General features: G+C 34.5%; 1 protein-coding gene across 2 annotated transcripts in view; it reads left to right on the top strand.

The window, feature by feature from the left end:
- LOC126979393 (semaphorin-1A) overlaps positions 1-22,159 on the top strand; it is a 543,171-nt gene extending 521,012 nt beyond the window's left edge. Inside the window, exons 5-17 of one of the 2 annotated variants that reach the window (XM_050828672.1) lie at positions 27-131; positions 1,638-1,726; positions 2,402-2,543; positions 3,770-3,972; positions 5,152-5,297; positions 6,086-6,168; positions 7,262-7,490; positions 9,020-9,168; positions 10,261-10,389; positions 11,593-11,803; positions 12,405-12,606; positions 13,447-13,591; positions 15,548-22,159. In XM_050828672.1, coding sequence (XP_050684629.1) covers positions 27-131; positions 1,638-1,726; positions 2,402-2,543; positions 3,770-3,972; positions 5,152-5,297; positions 6,086-6,168; positions 7,262-7,490; positions 9,020-9,168; positions 10,261-10,389; positions 11,593-11,803; positions 12,405-12,606; positions 13,447-13,518 — 1,760 coding nt within the window. In that variant the 3' untranslated portion in view covers positions 13,519-13,591; positions 15,548-22,159. Of the gene's footprint in view, positions 1-26; positions 132-1,637; positions 1,727-2,401; positions 2,544-3,769; positions 3,973-5,151; positions 5,298-6,085; positions 6,169-7,261; positions 7,491-9,019; positions 9,169-10,260; positions 10,390-11,592; positions 11,804-12,404; positions 12,613-13,446; positions 13,592-15,547 lie in introns of both variants that reach the window. The other variant, XM_050828671.1, reaches the window with a different exon arrangement.
- Positions 22,160-22,890: the final 731 nt, after the last annotated feature.

Here is a 22,890-nt window from a genome sequence, read left to right as displayed (position 1 = left end):
AAACTTAATTTTGTATGCATTTTCAGATAGTGAATTGTATTCCGGAACTGTGGCAGACTTCAGCGGCATGGAACCAATAATTTACAGAGAACCTCTGCAAACCGAACCGTATGACGCCATGACGTTAAACGGTAAGAGAATTAAAAAAAATATAACACATTACATAAAACATATAAATCTGTAGGCTTACATCTTAAATATCCATCCATGAAATAGCATGATTGAAATGGCATTGGATGTTTTATTTGCTAATCTTAGATAAAGGATTGATCGCCGCTGCGCTCTAACTAGATTCCTAGTCGTAGTCGCAAAGTGCGGCAGCTAATACTACGCCGTCCTAAGTGGGCATAATCAAGCCAGTCTCGAACAATGTGTGACGCTGCCGTGTTCACACATGTTCTGTTAAACTTTGCTAATAATTGAAACTAAAATGGTGGGTTGCGTAGTAAAACTTTGTAACAATAATAGTATAAGTAATAAGAAAGATACTGGGATCACATATCATCAGTAAGTGTTTTGTATTTTATTAATTTCAATGTAAAATATCACAAAGCGTATGTTACGAAATTTGAAAGATACCATTGAGTGTCAAGATGCCACGCACACAAGCATCTAATAGTTGTTATTAAAAAAACTATTGTTCTTAGGTAAATGCGGTATTTAGTTGAAACCAATTCTTAACCTTAGGTACTTAATACATAATTTTGAAATTTTTTTCAATACGTCATTCCAAATAGAATGAGCCATCGCTCATATTTTAAGAGCCTTATCAATAGGTAACACGTTTGAATTTAAATTGAATTTGACCAGACTTTACACTCATATGCCTTGTTATGCGCGGTGGAAGGCTCCTTTGCACGGGATGCCGACTAGATTATGGGTACCACAATGGCACTTATTTCTGCCGTCAAGCAGTAAAGTGTAAACATTACTGTGTATCAGTCTGAAGGGTGCCCTAGCTAGTGATGTTACTGGGCAAGTGAGTCTCAAGGAGACGAGCGCAATTGTAGTGCCGCTCAGAATTTTTGGGGTTTTCAAGAATCCTGAGTGGCACTGCATTGTAATGGGCAGAGCGTATCAATTACCATCAGCTGAACGTCCTGTTCATCTCGTCCCATATTGTCATTAAAAAAAAAGAATATGTATCCAAATGATTTGAGTTTTCCTTAGTGTTAATTCCGCCAATATTTGTCTTTAAACAATTTGACACGTGTTTCGCCTCTACACGAGGCATCCTCAGGACATGTTGAGTCGCCAAAATCTGGCACGAGACTCTGGCACTCAGTCTCGTAAATATTAGCGGAATTAACACTAAAGAAAACTCAAATCTTTTGGTTAATTATGGATTTCCGCAAAGTAACGCCTACTTCAATATATTTTTTTAAAAGATTATGTACCAACGCGTGATGAACGCAACCCCAACCGTCTAATGTGAACTTGTAGATAAATGCATCAAACGTAATTCGTAGCTTGACTAGCAACACCTGTCACTGTGGCACTCGATGCGTTAAATAGCTAAACAGGATTAGTCTGGAATTTAAATTACACACTCTTGATAGGGTTGCAGCTCTGTATCATGTCTGTATACCCAACGCATTAGTAGGGCGTCCTAATGCTAATTCTATTTAATTTTTCAGCACCGGATTTCGTCAATTCTTTGGTGCACGGCAACTTTGTGTACTTTTTCTTTCGGGAAACTGCAGTCGAGTACATCAATTGTGGAAAGGTCAGTTTGTAATAATTAGCAATTAGCAATGTTCATAATTACTGGATTACTATTTTTATTCGTATTTGTTTATATAAGGTGCTAAGGTACTAAGACACTGTATTTTAGAGATAAACAAAAAAATTGTGTTAATTTTGAATGCCTTATTTTCGGCTTTCGGCTCAGTAACCAAGTGACAAAAAGCGAAACCCTTATAGATTCATCGTGTCTGTCTGGCTGGCCGTCCGTAAAATATATAAAAAAAAATTGGCCCCATACTTAGAAAAATTTACATCAAACCCATACGGGTGGATCTATGCATAGGTCTTCAAAAATGATATTGCAGTTTCTAATATATTTTTTTTCTAAATTGAAGAGTTTGCGCGAGACATGTGTCTCCCCCCTCCCTCTTTAACTTCTAAACAAAAAGAAATATATGATGTACATTAATTACCATGCAAAATTCCACCGAAAATTGTTTTGAACGTGATCTATTAATTAGTTTTTTTTAATATGTCATAAATCGTTACAACGAACTACAAGAACTTTTATGTTATGATACTTGCTGTTATGGGAACCCGTCATGGGCTGGACCAACGCGCACTTTTTTTTTCTTGAAAAAATATTTAATGTACTTAGACACATTTAGTCTACAATTTTAGAACATTTATAATTTATACATTATTACTATTGCAGTCTGTGTTCTCTCGTGTGGCCCGCGTGTGTCGCGACGACCGAGGAGGCCCTCATCGCTTCAAGCAGCGATGGACGTCCTTCCTCAAGTCCAGGCTAAACTGTTCTGTGGCTGGAGACTTCCCGTTTTACTTCAATGAGATACGTAAGTTTTTGTCAGTCGTCAATGAACGAACATTGGGTGTTCGATAACCTGAGTGGACTTTAGAGATAGTTAATTATAAAAAAAAATGTGATTCGAATGAGAACCTATCGGTCAATGCTAGGCAATGGTAAATAGATATTTTCATACACTTACCTTGAACTCCCACTTAATTGGTCTGCTTTGGTTTCCTCGGAGGTACCAGATATCCAGAAGCTTCTCGAATCAGGGTCTAACATAGACTACTTGGGACAACCGGTGCGCGCGGGGCCGCGGTCGCCATTACATTGCAAAGAAGATGAGGGTAGTTAGAAGGATGAATTTAAATCTACCCACCAAACGTTACTATGACCGAACATTGGGATTTAGTTATTTATTTATTTAAGACATCACAAAATTCACACAACTTAGGTTATAATAGAACTATTGTAGAACTTACTTCTAACAATGGATTTACAATATTTATAAAAAATGTGGTGTTTGTGTCTGTGTGTGTGTGTGTGTGTGTGTGTGTGTGTGTGTGTGTGTGTGTGTGTGTTTGTTTGTTAATTATTTTTAATTTTCATTAACAGTCCTTATAAAGCAGTGTTTACTGTTATTAAAAAGTTCAGTATTTTTTAAATTGTTTATTATACTTGCATAGAGTGCGACGGATTACTGAATTTTCATAATAATTTATGTTTATGTGGTGAATGTTGTCGACCAATTAGACATATAGTCCCGGGTTCGAATCCCGGTATATGCAAACATTTGAATGATGAATACGGATATTTGTTTCCCAATCATGGATGACTATATAATATTCCATTAAAACTTGCACATTCAATACGAATACAACAGGGTGGTTTTTTGAGAAGGGCGGTGATTCCCAAGTCGGAAACAACAAGACTTAGAGGAAAGTCGTGAAAGGAGTCATGCCCTCGATATATAAGAAACTAATATTATCTGCATATTTAGTTTTTTTAAATTTCTTGAACTTTTGACGTAAATCGATCTGAATGATTTTTCAAAAAAAAATTACAGTCTGATTGAATTTGAATTATTAAACCAATGGACTCTGTTGCTGATAAGGATCAAACTTTGGAAAGATGATTAGGCATTATTGAGATTGGAAAAATCATTTAACTCGCTATCGCTACCACTGTTATCACAAGCGACACCTCTGTACTTATATAAGTATTACGCGTTACGTGTCATTAATTCATTGCTCAATGGCCTATTTCTTCTAGAATCGACAACAGAGCTGATCGAAGGCGTCTACGGTGGACTTCCAGCTCACTTGATCTACGGGACTTTCACGACTCCACCCAACAGCATATCAGGGAGCGCCGTGTGCGCATTCAGCATGCAAGACATCGCTGATACCTTTGAGGGTACTTTCAAAGAGCAGAGCGCAATCAATTCCAACTGGTTGCCTGTTAATTCGGCAAAGGTAGGCTACAAATTTAACTTTCTGCAACATGTTGATATCTGGCATTCTACAATCGCATGTTTTGCGAATTTTCGCCTCGTATAGCCACTTTGTAGAATCAATTACCACCTGCTGTTTTTCCGAACCGATACGACCAGGGACTTTCAAGATTAGAGCATACTCCCAACTTAAAAGCCGGCATGAAATGCATCTCTTGACTCTCGGTGTTATAGATGTCCATGGGCGGTGGGTTTTGTATCAAGTGAGCTAATTGCAATTGCAAATAGCGCTAAATACCATCTCACAGTAAAGCACAGCTAACAAACTGTCAGTCAACGCAGGAAAAACTGTAAACAGGAACGGCGTTCACCAAAAAATATCACTTAATAAACTGAATTCACTTTGAACGGTATACATCAACGAAACAGTAAGAAAGGCTAAAATTCTTAACCTTGGGTGTATGTCGACGTCTGGTCATTGGGGAGTACACCCAAAACTCCTCCTATGGCAATTCACAGCAACTGTGGGACCAACAATCACCTATCCTATCATTGTGTAGTGGAAGAAACCAAGCAACCTACAAAAAAATGCAGACAGGTTAAATAGCCTGCAGAGACTTGCCTGTATGTTGATAACCGGGGCCATGATGTCCACTTCAGGTGCGGCCATTGAGGCGATGCTTAACCTACCGCCTCATGCACTATTTATACAGCAAGAGACGAAGGCGAGCATTCTGAGAGCATTCGCGTAGGAGGGTCATCTAACTGGATGTCGCAAACCCCAATCGCCCTTTTTAAAATGCGTGGAAACCAATATCCAACAATTCAGGCAGAATTGTTAACATTGGACGCAGATTTCATAGCGTCAAAATTAGTCAAAAACTGCATTGATTGCTCTTGCCCGTTTATTCCCTCTTATATAAAATAAATTGAAAGATAAGGGAAAACAAGCAGCTGATAGTTAGTGATCACCTCCACCGACACCCTCCAGCAATAAGAGAATAACTAGACCGTTGCCCTTAAGAAAGTGTACGAGCTTTCTTTGAATGTACTTATTTCATCTTATCCTGAAAACACTTCGCAAAGAACCACATTCAACAATTTGGTTTTGAGTAGCAGGAAATTCCTTACAAAGCGCTTCCTTACAATCTTGAAAAATAATATAAGAATCTCTCCCAGTCTAATAATGTTCTTATTGTAGGTACCAGAACCGAGGCCAGGAACATGTCACAACGACTCCCGACAGCTGCCAGACCAGACGCTTAACTTCATTAAGACCCACGCACTCATGGACGAGTCTGTACCAGCGTTCTTTGGGGAACCAATCGTCATAAGAACCAGTTTTCAGTAAGTTTATTAATTGACCCTAATTATCTGAGTTAGCCTTTGGCAAGCCATGAACATACTTATTATGTCCCAAGCAGAATCTTCCAAGAAACGTTTCAATCAGTTTTTGCCAACTATTTCAAATTCTGAAAGGTAGAGTGCATTGCTGTTCGAAAAACTAGGATGCAGTCAAAGAGAAGTTAAAACAATTAACGAAATTACAAGATTAAGATCATTAAGATCCTACATTATCTAGTACACCCTAAAAAAGCAGTATGATATTTTCTACTACAAGAAGACGATTGTCAAACCTATGGTATCCGAGATACGGTACAAGTAATAAGCATGGGGCCCTGCCAATTAATTCAACTAAATGCCAGTATGTTTACACGGTACACAAATAAAAGAGGATAATAAGATATTTATTATATATAATGAATGACACACAAGCAGCTACTATAAGACTGTTTGCAAAAAAGTGTAGTATTTTTTCTTAACATGGTCCAATTTCAATATACGCTAGGGGATCTTAATATCCACGGGGCCCTGGGCTACGGCCCATCGAGCGCTCATAAAAATTCGCCCCTGGTAATAAAGGGAAGCATGAATTACTCGCGTTGCAGTAGAGATACTGTTCCAGAATTGTGCAAACTGTCATCTCAAAGACAATTGTAAAGATTTCAGGTATTAAAGATATTCAGAGTGAGCGATAGGTATAAAGAAACCTCACATAACCAAACAATAATTAATTTCTAGTTAAGGTAATCATATTTTATAGTTCATAAAATAGCAGTTTAATAACTTTTCAGTTACCGGTTTACACAAATCGCTGTAGACCCACAAGTGAAGACACCAGGGGGAAAGGCATATGATGTTCTCTTTATTGGAACAGGTAATATCATTTCCACTATGAATTAAATTTAAAACATATTATTATCATCATGAATAAATCGCAATAATACAATATTCTGTTAATTACTCACAACAACACAGTACTCTGTTCAAATCTTTCTGCCAGTCGTTTTACATGTGTCAGATTTTAAGTAACTATACTAAAAGTCCTCTAATGGCGACCATGTACCGGATGACGCAGTGTTGGTAAGCCCCCACAAGATAGACCGACGATCTGGTCAAGATCGCCGGAATACGTTGGATGAAGGCAGCGCAGGATCGATCGTCGTGGAGATCTTTGGCCTTTGTCCAGCAGTGGATGTCTTTCAGCTGATGATGATGTTGATGATACTAAGATGTCGCATGATGGCATACTAGTCGACCATAACATTTTTCGATTCCTCATGGGCGTGAAACGTTGCTGTAGCGCTTCAGATTTGTTCGCAGAGGTTAGGGTCGATTCGTTTAATGCCAATTTTTCATATTTATCATAAATTCAACGTAAAAGAACGACGTTTTCACGTTCGTTGTTCATGTCAAATGTTAAGACGTTGAATAATGGCATTATCAGGAGTCTGTCTAACAGGCTGATTCTATCAGCAATATACCCATGCTGAGTGTTTAGTTTAGTAGTTTATTTTTTTTGTATTAGGGATCAAGGGTCTGAAATAAAGAATTATTATTATTTAAATTGTTATACTATTGATACTAATATGGCTTTATATAAATAGCCATATTAGTACCACACGCGCCTTTTTCTGCCGTCAAGCAATTATTTGTAAGCATTATTGTGTTGACGAAACGGTCACTATTGTAATCCTGTAATGTTCAAAGGTGGCCAACCAACGGGCAAAACCTTAGTGAACACAAGGTCACATTGAAATAGGCAGGGCGTATCACTTACTACAAAGACACACACAAACAAAATATATACAGGATACGTACGCAAGTCTCAGCCTGAAATTCGTCTGCTTTCCTTTCATGAACGTGATATATCGTAAAAAGAAAGCATTTGAGTGAGCATATAACAGAAGGAATCATTATTGTTAGATTGAGAAGACTTTCAAGTACTAAATTATTTCTATACCTTTCAGACAATGGCAAAATCATAAAAGCAATCAACGCAGTGTCGTACGATACGAATAAACGCGCCGCTCCAGTTGTCATTGAAGAGTTGCAGGCATTCGGCGCTGGTTCGCCAGTGAGAGCATTGAGGGTTGCGAGAGCTGGAAGGGATGCAGCCAGACTCATTGCCGTATCCGACAAGGAAGTGCTCAGCTTGCGGCTTCATAGGTGCTCCAGTGATAAGATTAGCTCTTGCTCGTAAGTGCATTTTATTAATAACCTTTTGTGTTACGCGCTCTCTAATTGTTGAAAATCGCCCATTTACCGCGCGGCTTGAATACAGGATGTCCCAAAGTTATGGGACATGAAGGGAAAGTAACTTAAATAACGTAGATAAAGTATTTTACTGAAAGAAGACTTTATGTTATTTTTAAAAGTTAGTAATTCTGCATTCAAAGATTTTCTTAAAATTACTTGCCTCGTCTGGGAATCGAACCGACTGAATTGTAAAAAAAACACCCCTACTTTTATGATATGTAGATATGAGAAAGTAGTCAATTAAGTGGGTATTTTTTGTAAATTAATTAATAAAATGCTCAAAATGTAATCCCTCCTGTCTTACGCAAATCGCCAATCTTTATAATGAGTCCGTTGCCTTTTGATTTTCTTATCATTTTATGGTGAATACTCGATATGATATGGCACAATTCTGTTTGTAACTCGCCCACATTCTCGTATCGCTTTTAAACTAAAAAAAACTATGCCATAAAGTATTTTAATTATGAAGTGGGTACTTATTTACGAATTATCAATGCTACCTATGGAATGATAGTATCTCTACTTTTCGAACGTCGTAGTCGGCAATAAATAATTTCTTGAAATTTGACTCAAACATTTTACGTTGTTCCTTTCTTTTAAAATACTATGTTAATTAAGAACAGTTATTAGTTTTTAGCCATTCTTTCGATTGGCATCATAAAATTAGGGGTGTTTTTTTTACATTTAAGTCGGTTCGAGTCCCAGACGAGGCAAGTAATTTTTAGAAAATCTTTGAATGCAGAATTACTAACTTTTAAAAACAACATAAAGTCTTCTTTCAGTAAAATACCCTATCTACGATATTTAAGGTACTTTCCCTTGATGTCCCATAACTCTGGGACACCCTGTATAGTATATATGCGTTTTATTTTACGTGTAGAAAAAGAATGCTTATAGTTACGGTGATTTCAGTGAATTTATCTGAAGCTAGTGAAACAATGTATTATTTTATTTGTAGCTTTATTTTATTCTACACAGACCTTTTTTTCGATAAAAGTTGGAAAACAGTTATATTTTGGAATAAACGAGGATTTTCAAGGAAAACAATTGGTATTGCTTATAAGCGTTTATAGTTAAGTGGACCATGTTCTTAAACGAAGGTTCCTTTTGATAGATAGATAGATCTTTAACCATTGATTTTTTTTCTTATTTCTACCGCTAGTAAGCAATTATTTTCAATTCACGTGCCCAAATTCATTATTTATTTATCTATTGATGTAAAGATGTTGTGTTGTGATACTGATTATTATTATGTAACTTTAACAATAAGAATTCATAAATTTAATACAAGAAGCTGAAATATATTTTTTTTTTATTTATTTATGCGTAACACTAACTAGGTGGTAAATACACTGGTAAATGCGAACGGAATGTTGAGCATAACTACAGTATTATTCCTAAATTATGATTAATTTCAGATTCAAACGGTTTAAACTTGAATTAAACACAATTTTTATTTTAATCTGCAGAGAATGCGTTGCTCTACAAGATCCATACTGCGCTTGGGACAAACAGGCCGGAAGATGTCGCGCGTACACGCACGGAGTAAGTCGGTGGCTAGACGAGAATTCTTTTTATCAGAGTGTCAGCACTGGAAGCCATGCAGCCTGCCCACACAGTAAGTTATTCTTATATGATATAAATTACAGATATTTAATGTTGGGAGCCTACTGAGATAGAAAGATTAGGGTTAGAAGCACGATAAGCTTATAGGGTCCTGTTGTAACAGAACCGATTGATTATGAAAGTCATTAGATCTACGATAACATGTGTATTAAGGACCGAATCGTAATAAGTGTTTTTAATTTTTACCAGTGGCCAGGGCCGGATTTAAACTTAATGCCGCCCCTGGGCACCGGAAAAACTCCGCCCCAATACCTACTGGAATAATTTTACTTTAACTTATAGTTTATGTATTTTATTTTTCAAAACTAAAATAACTAATTTATTGCAGAAACTTTATTATATGTTATATATTCTAAAAACATGAGTAAGTATTTGTTTTTTTCTAACAATTATAAATTTGGCACTAAGGGTGACTCATAATTATATTACATCAATTTTTTCACAGCCAAACACGTCTGACTTTTTGAATTGCTAATAGGTCGATTAAATCTTCGCAATCTAAACGTTGAGCAATCTTGATAAGACTTTAAGAAAAAAAAATTTTCGCTTTCAAAATTTTGCCGCCCTAAAAAATTCGCCGCCCTGGGCACTTGCCCCAACTGCCCCTAGTGTAAATCCACCGCTGCCAGTGGCTCCTTTGCACAGGATGCCGGCTAGGTTATGGGTACCGCAACGGTGCCTTTTTGTGCCGTGAAGCAATAATGTGTAAACATTATTGTCTTTCGGTCTGAAGGGCGCCGTAGCTAGTTAAATTACTGGGCAAATAAGACTTAACATATTATGTCTTAAGGTGACGAGCGCAATTGTAGTGTTGTTAACAATTTTTCGTTTCTCAAGAATCCTCAGTGGAACTGCATTCTTATGGGCAGGGCGTATCAATGACCATCATCTGAACGTCCTGCTCGTCTCGTCCCTTACTGTCATAAAAAGAAATCATTTGGTTTCAATAAATGCCACTATTCTAAACACATCTTAAACTTGACACTATCATACACACAATTCAAAAAAAGTGAGCAAGAATACTTCGCTCCTGTAATAGCTGGAAATTTAATATGGGAACTAATTATAATCCAAAATAATGCAGGTAAGGATGCTGGAGCTGTTGGTGGGTTGAGTTCTGGCTTGTATGATGATGCTCGGGGAGAAAACAAGGGTGAAGTAATTAACATCGTGCAAGATAAAGAAGGCAAAGGAATTAGTAACAACAATGAAGGTATGCCGTTATTATTTTTAAAGTACTATAAAATATACAATGCCCTGTTCCCACTTAATTTTTGGAAAATTTAATCACTTTTAATTACTTTTTAAGCAATTGTCCTCAATACTGGCTTAAATATCCTGATCCTTTTTCGTTCACTCTTGGCAGAGTGGTCGTAGTCATGGGGTTGTCCCTTATGATGGCTGGTATAGCAGTCTAGGGATTAAAAATACAAACATCTTAATTTATATAAATCCAGTGTCCTGATATTGTTCTCAGTTAACTCCTAAACTAACCAACGGATTTTAATGGGGATTACTTTATGGAGTGCAGTTTAGTCCAACTTGAGGGATAGGATACATTTTATTTCTATATATTATATATTATATTTTATCTATAATTATTTTTATTTCCAAAGTTTGTTTTGATTGGATATATTTTCTATGAGAGAATTTAATAACGCACGGTTAGACAGTTCTGCTGTGAAACAATTTCATTATAACAACAGGGAGCATATTTTACGAAATAATTCTTGATGTTATGAAATATTATTGTATATGCCAACGTCTGTCGGGTCAGCTAGTATTATATAATAATCTAGTGATATCCAGTATAAGTTGTCAAAAAAAATTAATTTTTATCGAGATTTTTTTGGCAAGGAACTGCCGCGGGCGTCCCCAGAACATTATTAAAGCTTAATTACAACAGGTTGTTTATCAGGTAAATGGTAAATGGTTTATCAGGTAAATGGTTTCGGAATGCAAAGGGAAAAAACATACAAATTGATTTTTATTCATAAAGGAAGAAGATGATGTTTAGATTTGGAAGAGCAATTCTCAAGACAGTTTCCTAATATGGAATAATAATAATAATTGAGCAGGCTGGACACAGTTGAACAAATATACCAAGATTTATGGACAATACGTTAATAAGCGTTGGTGGAGACCACGTACGTTAATGTACAGAGACACGAGCTCGATTCCCGCATCTTCCTAAAAATTTTGATAAATTTTAAATCTTACCATATTATATACGAGCAGTTGCTTGGAATTATACCATAGTATACTGCGTAGAATTCGCTTACAATCATCGGACAACGGCAATTTTTTAATCCTTTAATTAAACTTACTATTCCCACGTATGAATTCAGTTCGTTTGTTTCCGTTTCATAGATGTTTATATATGTCTATAAGTATAAATTTATTTTACAATTTTCAGGACCAGAAGTTCTTGCGGCTGATCCACCTCCTGCGGCATATTCCGTAGAGACATTAGCACTAGCTGTCGCAGCAGGAGCTCTAGCGGCTTTAGGAGCAGGATTTGCAGCAGGATATATCTGCGGAAGACGATGCAAGAAAGATGACGATGATAACATGCCATACCCAGACACAGAATACGAATATTTTGAACAAAGGCAAAATATTAATAGGTAAGTTTACATTTATGAATTACTTTAGCATTCATCTGTAGATTAACTTTTTCGTAACAGCAATAATTTCACGAGCTGTATGTTATTTGATAAATTATATTAATGGGCTATCTAACGATAGCACAACACATACTACGAACATTTTAAGAGGAAAAACCTAAAAGTGACGTCCAAATTAATAATGCAAATAGCTAAATGACTTACTCCTTAAGGCCACTCCTTCTATATATTGGTAGCAATCGTGGGCAAAGGAGAAATTGTACTTTTCTTTGCTAAGTAAGTTTTTCCTTTTTCTTGCGTTCATCATCATCTTATGCTCACTTAATGGTACGGGCCTCGGCACTACATAACTAAAATGACTTCATGACTGTTATCAATTTAGAAGGCCAAAATTCCATCCAGGGGTTTCGACGAACATTACGCCATAGAATAAATTATGCTAAGTTACGGTTCAGATTATATTTTAACGGTCATGGATAGATGCTACTGTTAAACGGAAGGGTGTGCTTCTTTCCTCACTTTTACCCATAAAATAATACGAAACATCAAGATTAAATAATTATTGATTGAAGAACTTTACCTATTTTTTATATAATTCCAGAATTCAGGCAGAACCTAAGCTCCTGCAGCAGGTCGAAGAAGTCACATACGCAGAACCAGTTCTTGCCCCTCAACCGAAGCCAGCATCACCAAGAGCAACCCTGCGCAAACACCCTCCATACCACCCTCATCATGAAACACTCTTCCAGTTCCAACCTGACTCATACCGGCGGGACAACTTCGGCACTCTTCGCTCGCATCAGGTCAATGTCAGTTGTGCTTCTTTATATCGCATGGTTTAACCTTTAAATTGTGATCATTACAATTTAATCCAAGAACAAAACATAAACGCAAAAAAGAATAGCGATCTCAAAATGAGGTGAAGTCGTACCCTAATATTATATTGTTAAATTATTTAGTGAACAAAATCGTAACATCATCAAATCAACCATACGACGTCCAATAGGGGATATCTTTTGGTTTGGTGATATTTATCCACCGTGAGAAACCTTATATATTAATTAAAATTATCACTCCACATCAAAAATAAGGAAATTAGTTTTTATAACCATGATCACACTTTTGATTATTATTTTTTACAATTTAACTGCACTAGATCAATGTTGTCATTTTATATTAACACACCTTTTATCATTATTGAATGTCTTATATGCTAACATTAAATTATAGTCATATCTATCGTCATCATTGCTCATCAAAAATTGCTTGAATACCTTAATCTCACATGCAAATTACTTGGTTTTTGGTCTTGTATTAACCTCTGCTTTCATTGTTGGATATATAGCAATTTTTATAAATAAACGATACAATAACTAAGAAGAAAAGCTATATTAGCTATAATTATGTTATAGAATAATAATTAATTAAGATACTTTAGAAAAATACCAAGCCTGACAGGCATATGACTAGATCTGCTAAAAGATTATCATCAAATACTTTTTAAATCTCTATAATCGTGTATTTTGATGATATAATCGTAGTTATTTAATAAAGGTTGCTATATCCGCTTCTCATCACTAACGCGTCATTAATTTCATTTTCCCTGCGGCATGTCAGTTAACGCAGGAATATTCGGACCGCAGGGGGATGGGTACCGGCGCGGGAACGACAACGGGTTCTCGACCACGCGCTCAGTAAAGAAAGTGTACCTCTGAGAAACAAGCGGGGCGGATTCGCGCGAGCAGATGCATCATCACAAACATAGTACGCATCATCACCACACGTTGGGTATGTTTGTTTAAGTATTTTTAGATTATTCAACCCTCAGGATTAATATGCATAGACATATTTTTATTTCACATCACACAAATTGTTTAAAAAGTTTTACTAAACAACTAAAATTAAAACATACCAATATCGTTTATAGCAAAGTAATATTTGTTAAAATACATAATCAAGAATCAGCGTTGCCCAATACGAGACAAACTCGCGCCGTGGTTTAGAAACGTTTGAAATTTTTTTAGATACTTACAGGATAACACATACTTAAAACTGAAAAACCTACCCAAATAACTAATACATAGAAAATACAACATTGAAGAATTAAGATAAATATGATACACAAGAAAACGTTGCGATTAAAATAAAATAGAAGCAAACATAAAATAGAATCTGTATCACTTCGTCGTGACAAATTCGATATAACCATATTTTATAAAATCATAAGTTATATCATTGACGCCCCTGCGTTATTACAGAAGAATACATTTAGGATACCTCGTATATGTGAACGTAACAGTAAAAAAACCTTTATTCTCAATTCCGATCAGTAGAAATTGTTTTACCCACAATAGTTTCATAAGACGTGCCTGTCGACTTTATAATAACTCCTTTAATCATATTGATATATTTTGCAACTCCATAAATAAATTAAAAAGATACCTTAAAATCAAAAACAAAAGTGATATATTTAAATAAGTTACATACTTTCCTATAAGATATTATAGTATCTATACATATTTTATATACTTAAATACTTAATAAAATTCACCTTCTTACACGTAAAATTTATGTATATGAATGCGCCATAACCTGTTTATAACACAGGGAACTAAAGGATTATATTAACTCATAGTTATTAAGATAGTTGTATGAAACTGTTTGTTCCTTATGTAAATAAATTATATAAATAAAAAAATATATATCAAATTCAAATAAAGCCAGTTCAGAAAAAAAAAAATTTAAGAATAAATGTTTATTTTAATAGCACTGGGTATAATAATGAATATATTTTTGCAAAGAAAACATGAATAATCATTTATTGACCGTGTGTGAATATCACAAATATTTATTTTTGTTAATAAAAAAAGGGATATGGGATATTTTTCACTTACTGATGGTTAATAACAAAAGCACCCTGAGCTGGTGCATGTCTAACTAATTTTAATAAATTAGATCTCAGAAATTTTAAACTCATTATGTGCATAAAGTCTATACAAACCCGATTGGTTACTGCTTATGTAATATTAAACAATCTGTCAGTTGTTAATTTGGTTATAAATAAAAATAAAATAAAATAGCCTTTATTGCTGCTTTTCCTTACAATTAGTATATCCATGCCTACTTACTAAACACTTAATTGATTTAATCTATTCTATTATTTGAACTATCGGCAACTGGATGTTTGTGTAGGACAGCTTGTCTGTCGACAAAGGCCACTTCTAAAGATTTCCACGTATTCCTGTCTCTTGCTAAACGTGTCCATACCGGTCCAGCCCCTTTCTTCTTAAGTGTTTAAAACATGGTATAGTTTTTCTGAATTGCCAGTAGCCACAGTGCGTTGGGGAAGTTTTATAGTTACAACAACGCATTGTAAGCCGTTTTATCCCACAGCATCTAACGCCACCTATTTTTGCCGTGAAGCAGTAATGTATACATTATTATTTCGCTCTGTAGGGTGCTGTAACTAGTGAAATTACTGGGAAATGAGATTTAACATCTTATGTCTCATGGTGACGAGCACAATTGTAGTGCCGCTCAGAATGTTTGGGTTTTTCAAGAATGCTGAGCGCCACTGCATTGTAATGGGCATAGCGTATCAGCTGAGCGTCCTGCTCATCTCGTCCCTTATTTTCATAAAAAAAAACTCATCTATTACTCAAGTATAGACGGTTAAATAGAAAGGTTAAATATTATGTATATTTTGTAAATAATCCAGTTCAATAGTGGTAACCAATATTCCAGTGTCTCAGCGCAGCAGTGGCTCGGGGTCGCTGTCGGCCGGAGGGAGCTCGTCGTCCCCCTCGCCCCCCTCGTCGTCCCCGTCGCCGTCGACCGAGCGGCCCCCCCCCACTCCGCCGCCCCCCGCCCCTCAAGCCTGCGCCTACATCTACCGCAACTAAAGCGACCGCCCCGCAACTACCACTTCTCTGACAAATCCCTGAATGGACGTTCCAAAGACATTCCACGAAGGTGCGTGATTGTTATTCCGATTGTGTAAATCTTTGTTATTGGATATGGATGTTTTGCTAATGCAGGAGGTAAATTAGGTTATTTTGGCTCTGTTAAGCGTAAAATATTCGAGTTTTCGGCCAATATAACCTATATTATTCAAACTGTACGTAGACTGGATAAAATGAATTCAGTCGTTGTTAAATATAACTTAATTGTTCATAATATGTACCCTCTTTAAAGTGTGAAATTTGAAATTGCTGTAATTTCGACTGGCTACGATATTGTTTACGAAATACTTCGTGCAAGGAGAATTGCCTGTTATGAATATTAGAGTGGTCGGTATAATTCCAACACTGGAGGGATTCCGTTAGGTGAGTAACGGTCTCTTCCAAAGATTTATAGCCTGCTACGAAACGCAGCTAAGTACATAAAAAATATATTTAAAGACATATTAAATGTAATATGTCTATGGATGAAAATTGAAAGTACAGAAAACATTGTAACAAATTTGTAGATTGTTTAGATTATATTACATAGTTACATATATTATATAGGTAAATTATAAGTTTTGTTGGTAACATGTTGATACGTAGTTAGTGTATATAGGTGGAATAATTGCATTTTTAACCATGCGTTTATACTTACAAAAATATCGAACGCAATAATATAATTAACTTGCAATCTCAGTTACCCATTCATTTTAGTGATGACGTATATTGACCGAAAATGCTTTTACACAAATTCAGAATAACTTTAAAATTTAAAGAAGTAATTCAAATACTGGCAACTTTATTGTCAAAGTTGCATTTAATATTGCATTGAAGGGGATTAGATGTTTTAACTATCGTATATCGCTAAATATGTGATGTAAACAAGTAATTGGTGTATTCGTGTAGTCATTACGAGTTGAACCCGAAGTGTAAAGATTTAATGAAACAACATAATATGCAATTTATACCTACCTAACTTGTATAATTGTAAATATTCTGATAATCATTCGTAACATTAAAGTGCTTCTTATGGATGTATGTAGACTAGGATAGAAACGTTTTGACTATTCGGTAATGTTATAGATTTAGCCATTATAATATATAGATTTATAGTGTAAGCGATGCCAATTGAGATTGTTGGTGCGAACATTTTATAATAATTATTCATTCTATGGACATGTTAAAGCGCGATTCAGTCGATAAATTCACTATGTCCACGTGTAGTATTAGTCGTCGCACTAGCCCATGTTTTGGTATAATTATTTACAGACTACAGATTTTGTAAAACTCTTTACTCTACAGAAAATAAATGCTCGTTGCATATGATAAAAACAATTAAAGTCGAGCTGGCAGCACGCATAATGGCTGTCAGTTGTCACTGCTGTAATCACTTGTCAAGTGACACTTGATATCGAACGCACGTCAGACGCATGTCTGTCTATGAGTAAATGATTACAACAAAACAGGGATGTGTAATACGACAGCAATGATTCTAAATGATAACCATAATTGTGGGCCAAACGTTAAATGAATTTCGTTTTGAAACGTTCCTGTTGCTAATATTTTATAGATGAAAATCTTCTTGGACACTAGTGTCCAAGAAGATTTTATGCTACCTAGGTAGCCTTTTCGATTATAGTGTTCAAAACTTCACATATTGTTGACAATTGGATGTATATAAGAAATGTCAATTCTATTTATAATGACATAGTGCCTAAGTAGGTATGGCGGAATAGTGATGTAACATATGTTATTCAGTCCAGTTAATCGCACAAGTATGTACGTACTCTGACAAAATTTCTTATCTTATTCTAATTTTTTTTAATGAGGTTAGTGGCTCGAGATGCAAGTCCATAGGCAGTCTTATTGTAATTATTTTCAAAATGTTATATACAAAAACTACTTGATACGAACTTATATAATTTTCTTTAAAGCATGTCAATAATGCATGGAAATTACTATATACTTGTGCGTTTCATTGGGCCCTTTTTATATATTGAGTCGACTGAGTTAGTACGACGTAGATTAGAGCGACAATAGTATTTAATATGTTAGGCTGGGTGCACATGTAACGAATCCGGTGAAAAAAAACTTTGGAGTGAAAGAGAAAGAGTATGCGTCGCAATGCGAGTGAATGGAAGGAATACTTTCGTTTGCTGTTGTTCGTTATATGTGGACAAAGCCCTATACAAAGGTTTCGCTTAGTTTTTATATTGCCAGCCCATTCTTAACATCTTAAAATTGTTCTTATTACCATCTTTATTTTGATGACTCCATTTTTTTTATTTACCTTTTATTTCAGTATTTTATTATAGTATTGAAAAAGTTCTTAGTCCTCTCTCCCGATCTTTTATACATTATAATTATAAGTTTAGACATTATAATAATGGAAATATTTATTATAATGTAGAAACAGACATATTAGAAAATTTATAGCGCCTCATAGATAGGTAAGATGGCATTCTAAAACCTTATTAATATTTAACAGAATACTCAAAGTAACTTACGATTACATACCAAAGACGATTGTAAAGAGTAATAATAATTTATATTTGATATTAGTAGTTTAGCGTGTATTCCTTTGTATTTTTAATTATTTTTTATCGATACTGCCAATTTTAAAATTTACATAAAACGCACAGCACTTTGGTTAAACTTATTTATTCTATTAAGGCTTTCGTAGACTTTTCAACATTAGATACCGTTGGACTATTAAAAGCGGTATTGGTAAATATAATATTAATTTCAATGAATTTTAAAATGTCAACGCAAAGCAGCGTCCGTTGAAACTTCAAAGGATACTTATCTGAATATTTACCTCATTTTAAAATTCTGAGAAATTTTCTTAAGAGGAACACGCAAGTAACGTAAATGTATATAAAAAGATTTGTAATTTATGAAAACGTGGAGAAAATAGAGTGTTAAGCGTTAGGAATTAAGTGCTAATTTCGAAGTGTTACGAGTTGTTTTGTAATGACAAAAATGATAGAATGTACAATAACCATTTCTACGTTCAAATAACTGAACCACATTTTTATACTCGTCAAAACATGAACATGCCTAGGTAACTTATGTAAGCGTAAATTATTTATTAAATATTGAAAATTATATTAGAAGTATCATACCTACCTAACGTATTTAAGGATTATAGACCGCTTAATTTTGTTTGAAAACTTGACGCCTTAGTGTTAGAATTTGAAGACTTTTATTATAAATATGTTAAATGTAAGTACAGAGAATTCGATTTAATTAAACATCAAATAATTTAATTAAAATAAAATTATGGTTAATAGCGCATTAACATAACACTGTTCTCAAAGTTAACCATCACGTAAGTAATACAAGAACATATTTCAATGCATTTCAGGTTAGATTAGTTTAAATATCCAGATGGAGTATTGTGTTTGACATAAACGTTGAACCGTGCGTAGAGGCGCTTAACAAGATGGCTATAGCTATGTCGGCTGCGTTATTCTGTACTCTGGTAATACAACACCAAATATCCTATTTTATAATACTATTGTAATAGTAATTGTAAAAATAATTAAATCGTACTAAAAACAATAAAGCTCAATCAAAACAACTTGATAAAAAAATTGTTACGAAGCATTCAAAGGATTTCAAACAACTTATAATTTAAGCAAATAATCCATCTAGATATTAATAATTTAATAATACAAACTAATAATGTACGTTATATAATTATTAACTTGTGTTATTTTGTTTTTGCCAATTATGATTAAATCAATGAATTTCGGTACTATAATCTATTAACACCTATTACGCTGCCGTTAAGCTGCCCGTCACAAACAGTTTTACCAGCTTCAAGCGTAAAAGCGTTCTTGTTTAAATTGAATTAATGTGGGTGCTATGACGTGCATTTGCTAAAATTTCTAAGCACGTAAGCACTATAATCTGAGAATACTCGATTATTTTCTCTCTCTCTCATCCTGAATGAAATAGTTAGGTCTTGACCAGACAGTAAATGAATAAACAGAAATACACCTATCACGCTGTGTAAATTAATAAATGAGACACTATAATAGTTATTTATGCAACTGTTGAGTAATATGGGGTATAAAAACGGGAATGTACGTTTGAGAATAGTATCACATGAGTGTTTTAATACCCAATTATCAACAGTAGCAAACAAGACTTTATCTGCACCCATAATATGAATCCTTAAAAAAAGCCAGTCCTAGTAACCATTACATCATCCAAACGAGTGTTGTAATGTTGTACTGAATTTCATTACAACATCCGTTTGGATGATGTAATGGTTATTAGGATATTGGGTGTTTGAATGTTGGCAATAAGCTTAAGAATGTTTAATAGAGCAAATAAAGCATGGGTGTAGATAAAAGTTTATTTAAAAATTATAATTTAAAATAACATAGGTACATGTCTTTGGCCAGCACATTAGTTTTGCTTACTGTTAATAAAGTTAATAAGTTCTGTGCTGACCCATATATAAATATCTATTAATATTTTATGTTGATGCATTTCTCTAATTAGTTCATAATTGTTATTTACACCGAAAAAGTGACGGGACGAGGAAGATGACATTGATAGACAAAAATATTATCCGTGCGTATAGTATGAAACTTCATTGATTAATTATATTTATATTTCTGTTTGTGCAATATTTTTCTATTTCCATTTCAAATAGCTTTCAATTCATAATTATTTTATATTTGAGAAGTCAGTACTATAAAAGTGCCTATGTAATTTTGATTGCGTCTCTAGGGGTACATACCCTTACTTACATCCATCAGTTTGCATCCGCTGTTTCAGTCTTAGTATGTTTTTAGCGTGCCTTTAGCTATATCTAGTTACCATAACCATCAGAATGGCGTTAGCTTGGATTTGAAGAAAAAATTTGCGTACACTTTAAAACGATATACTAGTGGTGCGTTATATTATTCACATGTATTATAGTATAATGATAATGATACAATCATATCAAAATTGAGTTATGAACACAAAACTGGTCACGTGATTCATATTAACGGACTGACAAAAATGACAGCCCTACTGTCACTCTTTAAATGAAATCATGACTTAGTAGCCAAACCCACACTTTCTATGGTATACAGTGATAATTATTAAACTTTAACCACGTATTCTTATCCGAGCTTGATGCTGATAAGTCGATCGTGTTCGCAACACCCTGCCTCTCATTTTTACAGCATTTATATTTAATAATAAAGACAGTGGGTATTTAAATAAAACACTTTTTAAAGGATTAAAATGCATGGAATTGTTTTTGTATTTTTTTACATTAGGGTTTTGCGTAAAAGTTACAAATTTATTATTATTTAGTTACGCCGACCTAAGATGATCTAAGATTTAAAAAGTATTTGTTTTAATAAATGTGTAAAACTCGTGTTAATAAAAAGAAATCTAAGACGGTTGTAATCACAACCACACGATACAAGTGAAAACAAGACGAGGTTAATAATACGAAATACAACCATTTTAATGTTCTATATTCACTATTAATATTTGTAATATTATATATTTAATTAATTATTCAATGTGTATAAATAATTTGGTCTGACTGATCGCGCTCCATTCCAATTGTCTGGAGACGACGTTACCCGAATGAGCGTTACACGTGCGTTACAAAGCCGAACGTGAAGCTTAGACTCATACAAAATATGCACAGCGCAGCAGCGAAGATTTTCACTTATAAATGCCTCATTTAAATTCTGGAACATTTTGAGACGCAGAGTGTAAGAGAGCTATTGAAATCTACAAATCTAAACAAAGACTGACATTAAAATAGGGTTTTTGAATTATGAGGAAATGCACACAGCATTAATGCTTCACCATTTAATAGGTACCTTATTAGATATTTACTTAAACAATACAGTCTGTGTTCTAAAACACTGAATAAACTTTAAATACATTATCATTATGATAAGTTTTCATTGAAAAAAAATGCCAATTTAGCTAGATTTGATGTAACTTTATTCAAACACCAAGCTAATCGTCATTTGAGTGGTTCATTTAAAATATTTAATAGCGTATATCTTTAAAGTTCCCTTGTGAATATAACTCATTCTAAAACCTACCTAATTAAGTTAAATACGGCATTGGTTTGCTTCTTAGACACTCCATAGGATAAGTAGGAGTTTTATAATGCAAAGCGCAGTGATAGGACTGTTACACGACAATCGCTGCCAATATTTATAGAGTGCAATTTTTATAACTAGGAGCAAGATCAAATGACATTGATTTGTAAAATACAAAATGGTGTTGAGCGATATTTGGACATTTTGTATTTTCCTCATCATGTTGCAAATGTTATGATCATTTTCTCATTAAATATTATTAATATATGCTAAATATTTTAGCAAAGGATAAAGTGTATTCCTTTTCTTTAGTAAATAAAATATTGAAACTTGAATTTTTCATTTTATTTTACGCCTATTATACGTGCAAAAAGCCAATTGCATGTTTTAACACTACCGTTGACTTTGTGATGTCGAAAGTTGAAAGAATCATGGCCAAATTTGTATAGGAGCTGGACTCGACTTTTATTTTTGATGTCCCAAAATAAGTTAGATTTGATTGTGCTCTAAACATAATTCCGTTTGAGAATTATGTCTAAATAGCTACGATTTTTTATAATAACGTTAACACTTATTTTGAGGTTAGAATTAAGAACTACCTTTTCCCCGACTAAGGTGTAGCCTACAATTGTATATTCGGCGATCTCGTTTCTAATTAATTCAGTTTATTCTAGAGTTATATACTCACAAAATAGAACATTTGCCAAACCGCAATAAGAAACTAAAAACACTAGTGAGAGTAAGTCGCTAAACGCCCTCTTAAAATCTACTATTAAGTCACACTATAATATAACTTTTATTGCACCAGATTGCCTCGGTGGTACAGCGATACCATAAGCGACTGCGAACCATAAGGTCCTGGGATCGATTCCCGGGTCGGGCAAGTGTTATTGGGTTTATTTGTCTGGAAATGTGCCCGGTAAACGGCAATAGGCCAGCCCCCTATTTAAAAACATAGTTGGCGAAGCGTGGGCGTAGTAATACACCTCTGCCTACCTCTTTGGGAATACAGGCGTAAGACTGTATTATAACCAAAAAATGGAATAATTGAATTTTATAGAAATAA

The sequence above is a fragment of the Leptidea sinapis genome, chromosome 3 (assembly GCF_905404315.1).
Source record: "Leptidea sinapis chromosome 3, ilLepSina1.1, whole genome shotgun sequence".
Taxonomy (NCBI): domain Eukaryota; kingdom Metazoa; phylum Arthropoda; class Insecta; order Lepidoptera; family Pieridae; genus Leptidea; species Leptidea sinapis.
This window is presented reverse-complemented; position numbering and strand designations above follow the sequence as displayed.